This window comes from Pan paniscus, chromosome X (assembly GCF_029289425.2).
Source record: "Pan paniscus chromosome X, NHGRI_mPanPan1-v2.0_pri, whole genome shotgun sequence".
NCBI lineage: Eukaryota > Metazoa > Chordata > Mammalia > Primates > Hominidae > Pan > Pan paniscus.
In genome coordinates, this window is record NC_073272.2 from 15,582,104 (window position 1) to 15,598,311 (window position 16,208).

Below are 16,208 nucleotides of genomic sequence, written 5' to 3' on the forward strand. Positions count from 1 at the left end.
AACCCACACGGCACGACCAGACTGTCATTTATGGTCGACACCCAACTATGGCCAGAGGTGGAATGGTACACGCAGAAGGATTAAGGGTTTTTCTTCCCCCTTAAAATACATTTCAAGTGGTTTGGGAGAAGACCTCGAACTTAGTGGCCTTACAACCTTAGGTTAGGAAAGAGTGACACTAAAGAACAATGACAAAAATCCAGTAGCATTTCCCAGGACTTATAGCTACAGGTGTCCCTCTACAAAGCAGATCAGTGAGAGAGAAGTCCCAGGCTCAGCCTAGAAGGGGGCCAAGGGATAAAGTCTGCAGTTCCCAGGAGCCAGCCCGTGGTTACATCTGGGCAGACAAGGTGCAACATGAGTTAACAGCAGTGCTGGGCCCTCCGTCAGTCTGCTACCCGCCCCCACCCCACAACCCCGTGGCGACTCAGGAATCCATTCTCTGTGGTGCAAATCACAACACTTGGGCTTCTTGCTAAATACCAACACTCCGGAGGGCCCTCCTCTCCCGACATCCTCTGTGACAGTCCCTATGTAGAGGGTGTGCTCTTTGTCCCGACTTCTGGAATTATCTGTGGCCATTTTAACTGAAACATCAGAGCATTTTGGATTTGAGAGGGGGAAATTGGTGATATGTGAAGTGGGTGGTTATTCTACTCCTTCCTTGTGAGACTGAATTCTGAATTACAGATTTAACTGTATATAAAGAACCATTCTTAGTCCACTAAAAATGGCAGCCTATATTTAGTCATGGCATCTTGCATGTCATTGGATTATATTAAAGAGGGAGATGAGAGACATTTGAGAATTTCTCCCAAGCTTCCATCAACTACTTTCTCCTCTGGCCCTCACTTTGCCACAAAGAAACAAACCTTTCTCACCTTCACTGCCCCTTCCCCAAACCCCCTCATGAGACAAGCAGGTAAGAGAAGCAAGGTCACTGTTTTTCAAAGCAGCCAGGACTCAACAGATTAATGACTGCCTTGGCATTGCTTAGACATGCCTCTCCCTAAATAGAAACGGAAAGAAGAAAGGATGAATACCTTGAGCAATTCTTTATCTTTTCCAAAGATAAAGATTTCTAGATCTCTTGAGGGTAAATTCACATAATCAATTCCTTCCTGTCTTCTCCCTTCTTGCTCTTGGACCTTGCTCTTAATTACTGCTTCTCAAGCTTTAATGTGCATAGGAACTACCTGGAAGTCTTATGAAAATGCAGATTCTGATTCAGTGGGGCTGGGTGGGACCTGGGACTCTGCATTTCTAACGAGCTCCTGGAGGTGTTGATTCTGCTGGTCCACAGCCCGCACTTGGAATAGAGAATCTAGATTTTCTTAGGCTATCCTCTGGAGCCTGTGTAACACAATCTACAACAGTCTGGAAGTGCTCCCTCCAATGTTAAGCACAATATTCCATTGACTGGAGACTTAGCATGAACTACTTCCTGCTTCATCGCTTGCCTGCATCTCAGACCACCACCTCAGGCCAGGCCCCTAGGGCAGCATCATGGACGGGGGGGGGGGGGGTAGCCCATGTGGCCATATATCATTTCATCTCCTGAAGGCAGAAAAGATGTGGACACTACATGTCCAACGCAGCTAAAAATTGAAAAGGAAAAAGAGATAAGGAAAGAATAACTATCTAACCCCTAAAGATGGAATTCTACTGGGAAGTAGTAGCAAGAAAAAGAAAACCATGAAAAGGACCCTGGAACCATCCTGGAACCGCCATGACCTTTCCAATGGGGAATAAGGAAGTTCCTGGAGAAGGGCAGTCTCCGCTACAGTAACTGCATGAGTGGGAGAGGCATTTTCCTTTGGCAAAAATTTCCTGGTCAGCCTGTATCAAAACCTCTTTTTCCCCCATGGAAAAAGGCTGACAACTCTGCAAAAAAATTAATAAAAAAAAAAAGAAAAAAAAAGAAGAAAAAAAAAGAGCCATACAGAATTCCCTATTTTTTGCCTCGTACCATCTGGTTGGGGTTGGAGATCTAAGTATAGAATGGCAACGGCATTGATTTAGGACCCAACAAAATCTGTAAGTGTCTGGAAAGGCGATGGCATGGCTGGAGTGGGTCCCTTCACTCTGTGGCCTGCGCTGTAGGCTTTACACTATCACACATAAGGTCTCTGCAGACAGCTCCAGACATTAACAGTCCCCGTGGAGGCATCTTTTTTCCGATTATTTCCATCAATACACACAAAAAGTTAAAACTATGTGTAGGTGGAGATTGTTTCAGGATCTGGGAAGATAATTCTTTAAATCAAATTCAGTGATTTTGTTTCTCCCCCTCAGGCAAGAACCTGTTAGTTCATGGAATTCTCGCTTGCAGTAGTATCACCAGCAACCTGATACTATTAGACTTCCACAATCTTTCATCATATCATTATGGAATTCCAAAAAACTTGAAAAGTAATTTTTTTTTTCTCCCCTAACTCATCTGGCAGCAAAACCTGTTCTGATCTCATCTTCCTTGGTGCCAAAATCTCACCTGAATGGACAAGGAGTTGTTTATAGTCTTGGGCTCTCCAGAAAGATTAATGAGTTAGATCTGCAGAGACACTCAGTGGTAGTATCATGCAGTACATGATGTATGCACTATGTTATCTTTTGGAAACCCAAATTCTTTGGAATTCTGAAAGAAATCAGTTTCAGAAAAACAGAAAATGGAGCCTCGTATTTTTCTTCTCAGCTGCCACTGCTGCTATGAATGCCCAGATTCTGGTGTTTCACCGTAGGATCAAAAGCACACAAATATTATTGCAATGCTTTTACAGGGAACTGCTCAACAAGTGGAGAAAACTCTTCAAGAGCAATTGATAGAGGTTTCTTTTATTCCCCCCCAATAAGATATTGTGTTTATTCTTTACCAGTTTAATGAACTAAAATACAGAAAAGAATAAGTATTTTTCTGGGTTTCCAGCTGGCCTGATGTCATTCAACACTCTTAAAATGAAGACTCTTAAAGACTCTTAAGATGAAGAGGGACTCCTCCCTCAAGCAGTAGTTTCTGATAACTTGGGGGCTTCTTGTCATGTTAAAAAATACCCCTTTCCCCGCTCCCCACCCTTGAATTATGCACATCTCATGGTTTTTTTTGCTGCTTTTTTTTCAAAAGCAGCTTTATTGAGATATAATTTATATTCTATAAAATTCACCTGTTTCAACTATACAATTCAATGATTTTGAGTAAATGTACAGCGTTGTGTGACCATCACCACAATCTAATTTTAGAACATTTTCATCACAGCAAAAATGATCCCTTGTACCCATCTGTAGTTGCTCCCCAATCCTCCCTTCTCTCAGCCTCTGGCAACCACTAATCTACTTCTTATCTCACCAATTCTGTAAATTTAACATAAACAGAGTGGTAGAACATTTGGTCTCTTGTGTCTGGCTTCTTTCACTTAGCATGATGTTTTTGAGGTTCATCCATGTTGTAGCATGCACAAATATTTCATTCCTTTTTATTGCTGAATAGTAGCTATTGTATGGATATATCACGTCTAATGACTTTTTTTAAATCAAGATTCCAGAACCCTCCATATTCTTTATAGGATCCATGAGAATGGATGGCTGATGTCACCTCATGCTCACCCTATTTAGCCAGCGCTGCACAGGCACACACAGAACCAACACCTGATAGCCATAGGACAGATGAAGGAATGCATAACCCAAGACAGAACTAAATCCAACGTCAGATTTCATTTTAATTAACCTGACAACACAATTTAGATTTTAAAGGAAAAGGTTTTATTAATCATGGATTTTATGACTTTGTAATTCAATGGGTAACTTACATTGTACCTTGGGATTGCCCTTTCTGGAGCTGTACCATGCTACATTTACTCCTGAAAAAGTTAGCAAGCATTTGGGAGAAATGTTATGGATTGATGCAAAATCACAGAAATACTTTAAGCCTCTTACTGTGTTTATCCGACCTACCACCAGCCCTTTATGTCTGCATTTTATGTAGTTTGAACTATGGTTGTACACTGGCAAAATCATTGAGTTTTAGCTAACTGAGCTGGGCATTACAACTTGTGTTGGTTTTGGGAACGTGGGAGGTTGGATGTTCATACTGCTTCACCTTTTGCCCCTTCTAGGTCCCCAAATCAGCTGTCGCACACCTCACCCAGATCCAGCACCTAGCGGTTCTGAATGGCCAATGTTCCTCACGAGCAAGGAAAATGGAAACCGGACCCACTGAACCTACCTGATGGGAATCGGGTACATGGTTATCCAATCCTACTTTCACAGCTTTGATTTCTCTTTCTCAAAGGCAATGACTGATGTGAGAGGGTGGTGCAGAGCAGCAGGGCTGGGAAGACATTTGGGGACACTCACAGTACTCTCAGAGCCAAGGCTCCTTGAAGGCCCTGGCCCAGTTCTTGGCCACATGGGGGATGTGGGTGGCCCCCCTCCCCCATTATTGGTTCAGGCATTGGAAATTTCATGGTTAACCAAAGGCATATCTCACTGTACATTGTTCCCTTTGAGAAGAAGTGATTGAAGGTGAAAGAGGGAAGAGGGAAGAAGGAGAAGAAAGTGGAGAAAGATGGGGTGGAATGGAGAGGGAGAGAGAAAAAGAAAGATGATTAAAAAATGTTTATAGGGCGAATTCCACCCATGCCCGTGTGAACAAATTAATGCACCAAGCAAAACATAAAATATCACCAAGCTGCAAGAGCCATTACAAATAATATTAAAGATAACAGTTGACTTGCTATTAGAATTCACCCCAAGGCTGTATTTACCTGGACTGCTCAAGGGGCTAGCCCTGTCCCCCAGGGTTGGCACGGGATGGTACTGGTGGTTCTTTGAGCCTGGGTACATCCAGTGGTACCTGCCAATTTCCATTTCAGCTCTGCTGTTCACTGCCAATTTCAGGTGGCAAAGAGTCAGTGTCTCTATCTCCAGCAAAGATTCTATATCAGCATTTTTATTTATTCTTTACCATAGAAAGGAAATGGGGAGTTTAAAAAATATGCTATTGAAATGCAACCCTTCAGTACCAGCATGATCCATTAAGAATGTCCTCCATTTCTAAATTGAAGTTTATGTAAATCACCAAAATGATCTTTATTTTCTACATCTTTCCCCCCCACACACCATATCCTGCTTCTTAAAATGCTCATTTGGGGAAGATACTATTTATAGTGAAAATTTGGCTTCTCACAATAATATTTTTCTTTCTGTTTCCTTTTCAGACCAACAGAGCACTAACAGAGCACTACAATTATTGCCAGCTGCACTAGCAAAGGTGAACGCAGGCTCCCTCTCTGTAAGGGTACCCAGCTCTAGTCCAGAAAACCTGGCAAACAACCCAATGGTCTGCTGTTTCTTGGATGAAATGCTTGTCCTCCCATTGACGTCTGCAGTATTGTCTGTCACCTTATCTTAAACTCAGAACGTCAGAGTCTAGAATGTTCTGGATTAAATCCTGTTCCAATTTTCTCCCATGTGCTATACAGAAAGGGCTACTGGTCTTGGGCTCGAACCACTGCTTAATTACACACATGGTGACAGGTGGCACTCCCTGAGGACTCAGGTCTCTATCTGGTAATATGATACAATATTTCCCACTTCTTAGGGGATTGCAAAGAAAAATACCTACCAATTTGCCTGGCACAGAGTAGGCTTCTCATAAAAGTTAGTTGAATTACAATCTTGAAATCTCAAAGAGATCATAAGGTCGCTATGGCCAGTTTATCTCCGAGAATCCCATAAAACCTAATAAGGGGTTATATCCTCTGGGGCACCACAAATATTTAAGGATTAAAAAAAAATTGTGCCATTGATGTGGGTAATGATTCCATCAGAAGATCAGGTCATAATGCACCATCTGGCAGCTCAGGTCTCTGAGGAGAAGAACCTACTAAAGCCACAGTGTGAGGCAAGTAAAACCTCACAAAGCCTTTATAAAATCCCAACTCCACTCTCCACAATCTCTGAAAACTTGTAAGGTATTTCAAGTTTGGAAGCAGAAACATGCTTTTCTAGAGTGTTTTAGAAAAAATCTATTTGACTTCAAGGTAAGGTATACATAACTCATTTAAAACCAGGGTAGGGAGGTACAGAAAAGATGCTGGGATAAGATCAGAACTGCACAATGAAACTATTTTTGTGGTCAATGATGATGACAGCAAAAATTTATGGAGTGCTTATGATGTACTATGCACTGCACTCAGCATGTGGTACTTATTACATTTGTCACAACCACCCTCTGAAATAGGTACTATTATTATTCCATTTTTACAAGGGAACAACCCGAGGGCAAGGAGAAGGTAAAGATCACTTGCCCAAGATCTTTCAGCCAGGAGGTAGAGAAGCCTGAATGTGAACCTTAGCAATTTCACTCAAGAGGGCACACTTTGGAAACCACCATACATCCTACTGTGACCTCTGCATGTATTGCAATTTTCTACTCTTCTGCTGAGGCAACAGTTAACCCAATGAGAGTTTTTCTGAGGTGCATTTGCAGTTGAGTTGTGCTTCTGCGTCTCCTAAAGAAACGGTCCAGGTCCTAAGCTACTGATGTTATCTCAGGCTTCTTAAAATTTCTTAACTTTCAGTCTTCCTTAGATTGAGATTTTTGTGGGCTGGGTGCGGTGGCTCACGCCTGTAATCCCAGCACTTTGGGAGGCCAAGGCGGGCGGATCACTTGAGGTCAGGAGTTCAAAACCAGCCTGGCCAACATGGTGAAACTCTGTCTCTACTAAAAATAAAAAAAAATAAAAAAAAATTGGCCAGGTGTGGTGGCTCATGCCTGTAATTCCAACACTTTGGGAGGCCGAGGCAGCCAGATCACCTGAGGTGAGGAGTTTGATACCAGCCTGGCCAACATGGTGAAACCCTGTCTCTACTAAAAATACAAAAATTAGCTGGGCATAGTGGCGCACACTTGTAGTCCCAGCTACCCGGGAGGCTGAGGCAGAAGAATTGCTTGAACCCAGGAGATGGAGGTTGCAGTGAGTTGAGATCACGCCACTGCATTCCAGCCTGGGCAAAAAAAAAAAAAAAAAAGAGTAAAACTCCATCTCAGGAAAAAAAAAAAAAATTAGCCGGGCATGGTGGCATACGCCTATAGTCCCAGCTACTCTGGAGGCTGAGGCAGGAGAATCACTTAAACCTGGGAGGTGGAGGTTGCAGTGAGCTGAGATCATGCCACTGCACTCCAGCCTGGGTGACAGGGTGAGACTCTGTCTCAAAAAAAGAAAGAAAAAAAAACCCCAAAAAACAGATTTAGATTTTTGCTTTACTGTTCAGGAGATTCTCTCTCAGAAATAGATGTTGCTACATTCTTCAAAGGCAAGAAAACCCAGTGGGGCTGACAGAAAAAAAACAGAAGGTCAAGGCACTTCATGGTATGATCTGATTTCCTCTTGGTAAAGGGGGCTATGAGCCCTCCACATAGACCCCTAAGCAAGAGGATTCTAAGTAGTTCTATCACTTTTGATCTGGAAATTTTTATCCTTTTAAAAAAATTGTCTCTATATACTCAGCACACAGGTGCCCAATAAACGCTGGCTGAATAAATATTTGGTTGAAAGGAAGGGAGCACCCTGGGACCCTGTGGACCAGAAATGGACCTCTAGATCCCCCACCATGCTGACTTTTACCCAAGCCAGGCCATGCAATTCAGGGTATCTCTGCAGAAGATTCATCCATGCTCTGTGCTCATCTCCTCATATGGATGGGATAAGTCTCCAGATGTTCAGGCAAGCAAGCACAGGCTGCTAGGCAATGACAATGAAAAACCATGGACTGCTCAATGTTAACGTGTTTTCTGAGAAAAACATGGCAGCCATGCCTAAGACCCTTAATTCAGGATTAAAAAAAAAAAAAAAAAAAGAATAGATCCAGAAGACACACCGATGGAATCGGCAACTGGATGGATGTGTTCCAAATCCCCTGGACCTACACTTCTGGAGGGGCCTTTTTACAACAGTAAATCTTTAGATATGAAAGAAAAGAAAAATCACTTCTATTTTATATTTTTGAGCCAAATTTAAATAAAGGCATTAAATATAAAGTTATTTATAAAATTTCAAAAAACACAGTATACATTTTAATCCCAAGGACAGGATCCCAACACCTAAAAGGCAGTCACAGGATTCCAAGAGGATGCCTTGGCTCAAAAGGTCTTTTAAAATGTCTTGATTCTGGGCACCTGGAAAGAAATGGGAAAATGGTTTATGCCCTGCAGAGGGAAAACTGCAAAATGTTCCCCCTAAGAGAGTGAAGATAGAGATGAGGTGACCAGTGGTGGCTTATGAAGACAGACACAGCTGTGAGTGGTCATTGCCAAAGGTGGGCATGAAACAAGGGGAAATTGCAAAAAGGAAAGCAAAACAATGCCTTGTTTATTTTTCCCCATTTACTTATTTAATGTAATTTAGTGAGAAGGCTGAACAAATGAACTTCAGACTGTCATGCTTCTTAGCACCTAGGAAATTATCACCGGAAGCAACTAAGTGACAAACACTGAGCTTCCAAGAAAGACCATATTCACTGAGCAAGGTCTTTCAAAGCTATATTTATTATCCTTCATTTTTAGCTATTATTTAAAATATTAAGGAATGCCATAACAATGCTATAAATATAGTAAAGGTTGGTAAATTATAGCCATCTGTTTTTATTTATAAGGTTTTATTGGAACACAGTTGCACCCATTTGTTTACATACTATCTAGGGCTGCTTTCATGCTATAGTGGCAGATTTGAATAGTTACAACAGACACTGAGTGGTCTGCAGCACCTAAAATATTTACTATCTGACCTTTACGGAAAAAGTGTGTTGACCCTTGATTTTAAATATACCATAGTAAGGCTTGGCTACATAAAGCAGTTAATGCAATTGATAAAATCAGCTTATCAAATAGGAAATTATTACATTTTCTCTTATACACTCTTTGACGAGAAATATCACTCAGCTGGCTAAGGATCAAAATTCTCGTCTATGGCATTTTGTCTGCTATTTAATCTGCCACCAATCAGCAAAATTATTATTAAAACCAAGATTATACTACCCCTAATGGTCCCTACGATGACTTAGCACCCTTGTACTCCTGTAACGTGAGCTGAAGGGACAGAGGAAGAATGACATTTCAAAGGAGAACACTTTTTTTTTTTTTTTTTTTGAGACAGAGTCTCGCTCTGTCACCCAGGCTGGAGTGCAGCGGCACTATCTCGGCTCACTGCAACCTCCGCCTCTCGGGTTCACGCCATTCTCCTGCCTCAGCCTCCTGAGTAGCTGGGATTACAGGCACACGCCACCACGCCCGGCTAATTTTGTTTTTGTATTTTTAGTAGAGACTGGGTTTCACCATGTTAGCCAGGATGGTCTCGATCTCTTGACCTCTTGATCCGCCCGCCTCGGCCTCCCAAAGTGGTGGGATTACAGGCATGAGCCACCACACCCGGCAGAGAACACCATTAAACGAATCAATGAATGAACAACAAAGCACATTTGTGAAACTGGGATTGTAACCTTCCTCTCTTAAAAACAGTCGGTGTGGTCACTTTCTTCCTCCATTCCATGGCCATCCCTACTCCTGGCCAACTATCTCCCATGTATGTACATTTGGTCCAAAGGAGAAAAAAGCGAGAGTGTCTTTGTAACAATCCAATCCAATCCATCACAGTCACAGAGAGGGGAAGTTTAAGTCATGGGGACACTGGTTATTTTGCATGTTCTCAGATACATCAAGACTAAGTCACTTTATTAAGATCATTTAGTCTAAATTGACCCTGTACTTCCAAATAACAGAGAAATGTGATCTTGAAAATCATAATAATCTTAATTCAGGGTTTACACTCAATTTCAGGGAAGGCAAATCTAAATTTCCAAAAATGGCCCAGAATTCTTTTTCTAACGAAATAGCAAGGCCAAGTCTTTAAAAAAATCCTAATGGAATTAATAATGTAAAAGTAGAAGATGTACCAAATGGCTCGTTGAGATCTTTTCCACATTTAAATGTTCTAAAAAAAAAAAAAAAAAATCAAAGGAAGCTGTATCATACCTACCACATATGTTCCGCACCATCTGGCCAGCCACTTTTCTCTACAGCCTATTCCCCAGACACCAACTCTTCAGATGTCCACCTTGGCAAATTCTTACAGATAATAACTGCATCTAAAACTTCCTCTGTACCATATTTATATAGCCAAGTTAGAAAATGTCAACACAAATTTCAAAATGCAATAATTCGCAGATCATCAGGAATAGTGTGACGTGTGTTATGTGTCCCTTTGGGTTTTTAATCACACAAGTCGTATATTCTAGAGGAGTGCTTTTCTTCCTAAACGAAAAATGAGAGCCAAAAGTGCATACATTTTGCTAAATTAAAAAAAAACATAAGAAATTGTATCTATTTGATCAAAAAGATTAAAATAGATGTATTAATTTTTTAAGGAAGTCAATAATTTAAATTCATTTCTTACTTTGACTATATCCTGTAATTTATTTTAAATTACACATTGTTTCCCATTCACTATATTTTTCTTCCTGTGTGGTTAGGAATTTAATTTGATGCCTGTAATTTATTTCAGCAATGATTCATAGGAAGTTAACTAACCTGACTGTAATTGTTTCAGTAGAATTCAATTACCTACATATAATGAAAATAATTTTCATAACAGATAGATTTTTCCCCCATAATAGAGCATACAAAGTTGTTATGATTCAATTGTTTTTCTACTCAGTGATTATCCACTCTCAGCAATTTCAGATGCATTTATTTTCACAAATGAAATGACAACAAGTAATACTCCACTGAAATCAATGGAAACCGACTCTCCATCTTTTTATTATTGGGTTCCATGATCTATTTCTTTTGATTCTGTCTTATTCATTTCCTCTGCTTATTCCATGTCAGTGAATCTGCTTACTCAATCTTCACACTTTAATGCTTTTAATTTAAAAACTATCATTTGTAATAATTTGGCATTTCTTACATCCATCTAAGAAAATCTGCTTGTTTTCCTTAAAAATCCCTAAATATCTACTAAATACTTCTTGTGAATTTTGGTATCTGGTAGCATGCTGTGATGAAAACTATGAGACTGAAAAAACACAAATGCTTTCCTTTTTTAAGGACATGTTAATTTTGTCTAAAGTAGAAACAAAGTCATTGTGATTAAGTTTAAAGAAAGAGCTCTCTTTGTAGGAGTTAGTGAATCACAATAGCTGGGTTGTGTTGTCCCGCTGAAACTCCCAGGAAAGATCCCAACTAGAAAAGCAAGGTCAATTTATAAAGCTAAGTTTAATTTACATTCTTAGTTCTTAATAGACACTGAAATAATTATCCAAAGATATTAATTCACATGCTATTGGGTATTAGCCATTGGGCAATAATGCCCCAAATTAAGAGACAGGCATCACTCCATCACCAACCATTGAAAACAGATGGGAAAGGAGAAACACAGGAAAAAAATATATATGTGCATAAAAAACTCTGCGTAAAGTGACAAAATTTACAGGATTAAATTTAATGAATAAAATCCTTTGCTGAAAGGCTTAAAAGAAAAACATAAAAAACGGATCCACCAGCTCAAGAATTATATAACACATTCTATAAATAATTATGTCAAGTTTTCAAATGTTAATTTCAATGGAAAAATAATTTTTTAATAAACAAAGTTAAATCTGAAGGAATACTGATGTGACAATCACGCAGAAACATTTGTGGCTATCATTTTATCCTATGTGTACCTTAATGATGATGGGTGAGCAAATTGGGAAACTACAAAGTGTCTTGTGTGGGCTTTGATTTTGTGTAGCCAGCAAATGAACTTGTTCATCTAAATGCAGATTAGATAAGCCACCCTCCAGATCAACAATTATGGTGGGTCACACAACAATCACAACCCCTCTTGCTGTAGATCAGGAAAAACAAATCCCCTGGCTTGTATTCTTATTCAAGCATGTACCATACATGTCACACTAGCTTCTGGTAGTGTGATATTTTTGAATTATTTAACAAGCAGCTAGTGTTTATACATTTAGGTAATTTTTAAAGTTCCTTCGGAAATTATCTTTTGCTTCTAATTTTGTCTCTAAAATCACAACTAATGACTTTTCATATACAGGTTGTCAGGGATGTACTAGCTACCTGTAGATCTGTTATTAAATAAGATTTAATTGACATAAAATAATAGTAGTCCATAAGACTAAGTGATAAGATACACAGTTGTGTAGTAATGATTTTATATTGGTTCTATGACCTTTGCTTCCTTTCAGAGAGAAATTTAAAAAAGGGATTTTTTTGCAAAGACCAAAACGGTTTTATCTGCCATGGTTGAATACCACATTAATAAAAATTAAAAGTATGTACTAAGTAAAATCATCATTTTAGGATAAAATCGTGATAGGCTTCCTTGGAACAATGCTATTACATTATCATGCCCCGACAACATGCAATCAACTTAGTCTCTAGTCATCATGGAAAAAACTTTGATCTCACTTCTTCATCTTGATAAATATTCCCAAGAGCTTCTCTTATAGCTATTTGGTCATTGATGAAGATTTTTTTTTTAAAGACACACAAGAAAATACAGGCTGGGTTTTTGGTGGGGAGGTGTAGATTTGGTAAGAGGATTGAACTAAACAAACGATTTTAAAATTAAGGTGCTATGTACTTAATGCCACTGAATCGTATACTTAAAATGGTAAATTTTATGTTATGTGTATTGTGTGATACCTAAAAAAATTAATTTAAAAAGTAAAATTGCTCTGTTTAGGATAAAATATTATTGTGTACCAAAGAAATTTTATATAAAAACAAGCAGTCTTTACCCCAGCATACTGTGAAGCTGAAGTACATGTAATTGCCGTTTTTGTAGGTTTAAAATGGTTGACTATCAGCAATTTCATATGGTTCAGCCTGTATCTTTATAAATAAAACGAAGTTTTGTCCCCGTACTGGAGAATTACTCTTTAGTGACTATCAGTGGACGCAAGGGCTGTGAGAAATAACCTTAGCATGATGGCTTTTTATATTAGAGCCACTGCGGTTACAGAATATGTTTTTGGGCATTTATGACAGTCTATGACTTTGAGTGAGGGAAAATTACAATGCAGTGAGATCCATTAACCTAACAGTGGCTGAGTCGATTCTATGGGACATCAAACTTGAAATCAGTCATTATTTAGAAAAAAGAGATTAATTTTAGTTCCTACTTTCTGCCATTTTCTTACTGCAAAAACACTTTATTCCTCCAAAAAACCATTCTGCATATGAAAATTGTGGTACGTTCTAAGATTCTCTTTAAGAAATAGGACCTTTATCAATTTTCTTCCCCCCAGTCTCCAAGTCATAATTAGCAGAAGATCCCCCGCCCTGCCTTTCCATCAGCACTGGGTGACAGAGCTGATGTCCCCTCTCTGAAGCTCCAACTGTAAATGATTATTACATGTCGTAGTCAGGGCCTGATACAAGAAAGAGCAATCATATTAGAATGAGAAAATTAGAGAATGCCCAAATCACTACAGCATTAGCGGAACCAAAGCAGAATTAACATGCATGCCCCTCCAGTTCCTCCTCAGCATTAGCAGAAAACTACACATTCCACGTTCCTGGAATATAACATGCAGGACACAAGACCTAAGTTACGATTAATTATATTAATAAAAAAAGACAGTTTCCCCAATGCATCAGCCCAAGGTGACAAACTATAGACATCCCTCTATGAAATATCACGTCGGTAGAAAGATTTGGAACAGGAATGGATTGAAGAAAGGCTGCTCTATTAATTTAACATCAGCCCACAGGAAAAAAATCAACCCTGAAAGCAAGACCATGCCATAGGGATTGTCTCAGAGCCATTTTAAAAGAGAGACAAAACCCAGCTAACCCTTTTTAAGCACCCCCCAGTGAAAAGCTTTAAACAGGCTATTGTCAGAGCGCTGGGTACCTTTTCTCTCTTGGCTTTGTTCAGTATTTTCCTCGGCTGCAGTTTCCATGGCTGGCTTCATACCATCCACCAAAAATGCTTTTCCCCCTGTTCCCCCCAACACACACTTGTTTTTCCTCCTCTTCCTTTTCTTTTGGACTCCCCTCCGTCTCTTATTTACACCCGTCTGATTGAGAGGCTCTGTTCTTCACTACAGTAGATTACAGTCCCTTCCAAGATGCAAAAGTCTTGTCAGCGTCAATTTCGCTCTGCCTACTGGTCCATAAAGACAGCTGCCAAGGGGCAGGCAGCCATACGTCACCGAGGATCCCAGTTAGAAAACAGCCATTCGGCACCCGGTGGTGCCTACAGTCTCAATGTGGCTCCGGTGGGAGTTGGGGGTAGGGGGGTGGGGGAGAAGGACCTGCTCCCCACCGGGCTCTTCCTCCTTGCTCTCTTTCTTAAGATCTCAATCTCGATCTCTCTCTCTCTCTCTTTCTCCCCACCTCATTTCTTCTAGCCAAGTACACCCAATGAATGCTAATTAATTCTCCCAGGAAAAAATAGATTTGTGACATCAGAGGAGGGGATGTGAAGGAGAAAGAAAAGAGCCCCCTCCCACCACGTGACTTTGTTGGTCGACAGCAATATATGTCGTCTCTAAGGAGAATGCATGTCTTTGCATAGGCATGACACTTTCTTTCCTGTGTGGTCCATTTATGATGTATCAGTTTATTTCATTTACCCCTCGACCCTGGCAAAACATATTCAAAGGACGTGCCCATAGTCTCTATTTACTTTCTTAAATATTTGTCTTTCATACAATTTCTAGATAAGTACATTGCTTTTTAAAAATATAAATTAAAGAGAGGGAGAAAATACATTAGAGGGAAGAAAACTCAAACATGGATTTAACGATAGCAATGTAGCAATTTGTTATTAGAACCCACTCCCTTGTCTATAGTTAATATATATGATAGTAAGAGAAACTCAAGCCTAATTTGTAAAAAGGCACCCTTCCTTATTTAAAAATAAGCATAACATGTTCACAAGTATATCTAGCTGACATTTTGGTAGTTTCTTGGAATGAAAATCAAAATAGTTTTTTAATTGGATATGGTTATTTCTACATGGAGTTTTACTCATTAGAATTCCTCGCTCCAAATCGAAGGGGTGTTTTCAAGAGCTCTCTAAATATTCAACATAAAGGCTAGTATACCAATAATGATTTGCCTTCTTGCATACCCAGATACCATGAGGCCAACATTCTCAACCCATACCAACATATAAGCCTTTATCATGATTATGAGCCATGTTTCCAAGCATCACTAATTTCTGCACCATTTTTTATGCATTTGGCTGACCAACTGGCCTTCGCCGTCCCTATAAAAAATGAGAGAGACTCAAGTCAAATACAGGGATGACCACTGATAGGATTCCCAGATCATGAATAGTCTGCTAGTTGGTTGGGCTTAACACTTATCTTGGAAGCAAACATAAAGACAAGTTGGAGACCACCCTCTCCTAAAATCACTCTCCTAAGTTTTGATGGTTTCTTGCTCAACTCCTTGAAAAAAAAGTATAAGGTACTGAATCAAAATCTTCTAAAAACCTGATCTTTTAATACCTTGGTTTTAGATAATCCCTCAAACCTTCTTATATTTAGAACTTCTAGATGTGTTACAGTCGAGAAGATTTTGAAAACCAGTTTAGCTTGTTTCAACATTTAATTTTACATCTTGCTTTTCCCTTTACCATTGTCTTAGAAGACCACGCCCACAATCAAATATGTATCCCCTCAAATTAAGGCCCCAGCCAATTTTATTGTCTCCTGGTCAGGGGATTGAGAAGTATGGCAGCCTAAAACCACAGACTTTAGAAAAAAGATTCGTTTGTGATATAATTATTTCCATGGGAAAACCCTATGGTGTGTCCGGATAGGACAGTCTTAGACATTTTTTGCAAAGACTACTTAGGTCCATTCAAATATAGAAAGGTGGCAAGTGTTGGTATGTAACAGGCTTGCTTTCCCAGCAGTTCGAATGAGAATTAAAACCAAAACAAAATTCAATTCAGCACAAAAGAGGACACTGTGATTAGCTGTTATTGGTTTTTAAAGTGTCCAGCAAAATCATCTGATTATAGAACCAGCAGATCCTAATAATTTTTTGGCTGTTGCTTAAGAATATTATTTTAATAGTGATGCTGCTGAAAAGGCAGAATATGAAAGACATTCTTAATTTAAGAACAACTCTAGTTCTATATCGAGATCAAAACCATTAGACAAAATATTCACACATCCTCCAGTTGATA

The 16,208-nt window shown here is 39.5% G+C and overlaps 1 protein-coding gene across 8 annotated transcripts in view; it reads right to left on the bottom strand.

The window, feature by feature from the left end:
* GPM6B (glycoprotein M6B) overlaps nt 1–16,208 on the bottom strand; it is a 166,858-nt gene that overhangs the window by 31,886 nt on the left and 118,764 nt on the right. Inside the window, exons 1-2 of one of the 8 annotated variants that reach the window (XM_003805697.6) lie at nt 13,917–14,370; nt 4,758–4,877 (exon numbers count right to left, since the gene is read on the bottom strand). The exons of 2 other annotated variants lie outside the window; for them this stretch is intronic. In XM_003805697.6, the coding sequence (XP_003805745.1) occupies nt 4,758–4,877; nt 13,917–13,977 (181 nt within the window). In that variant the 5' untranslated portion in view covers nt 13,978–14,370. Of the gene's footprint in view, nt 1–4,757; nt 4,878–10,028; nt 10,063–13,916; nt 14,371–16,208 lie in introns of those variants that run through there. 5 more of the 8 variants (XM_034950001.2, XM_003805696.6, XM_034950002.2 and 2 more) reach the window with 5 other exon arrangements.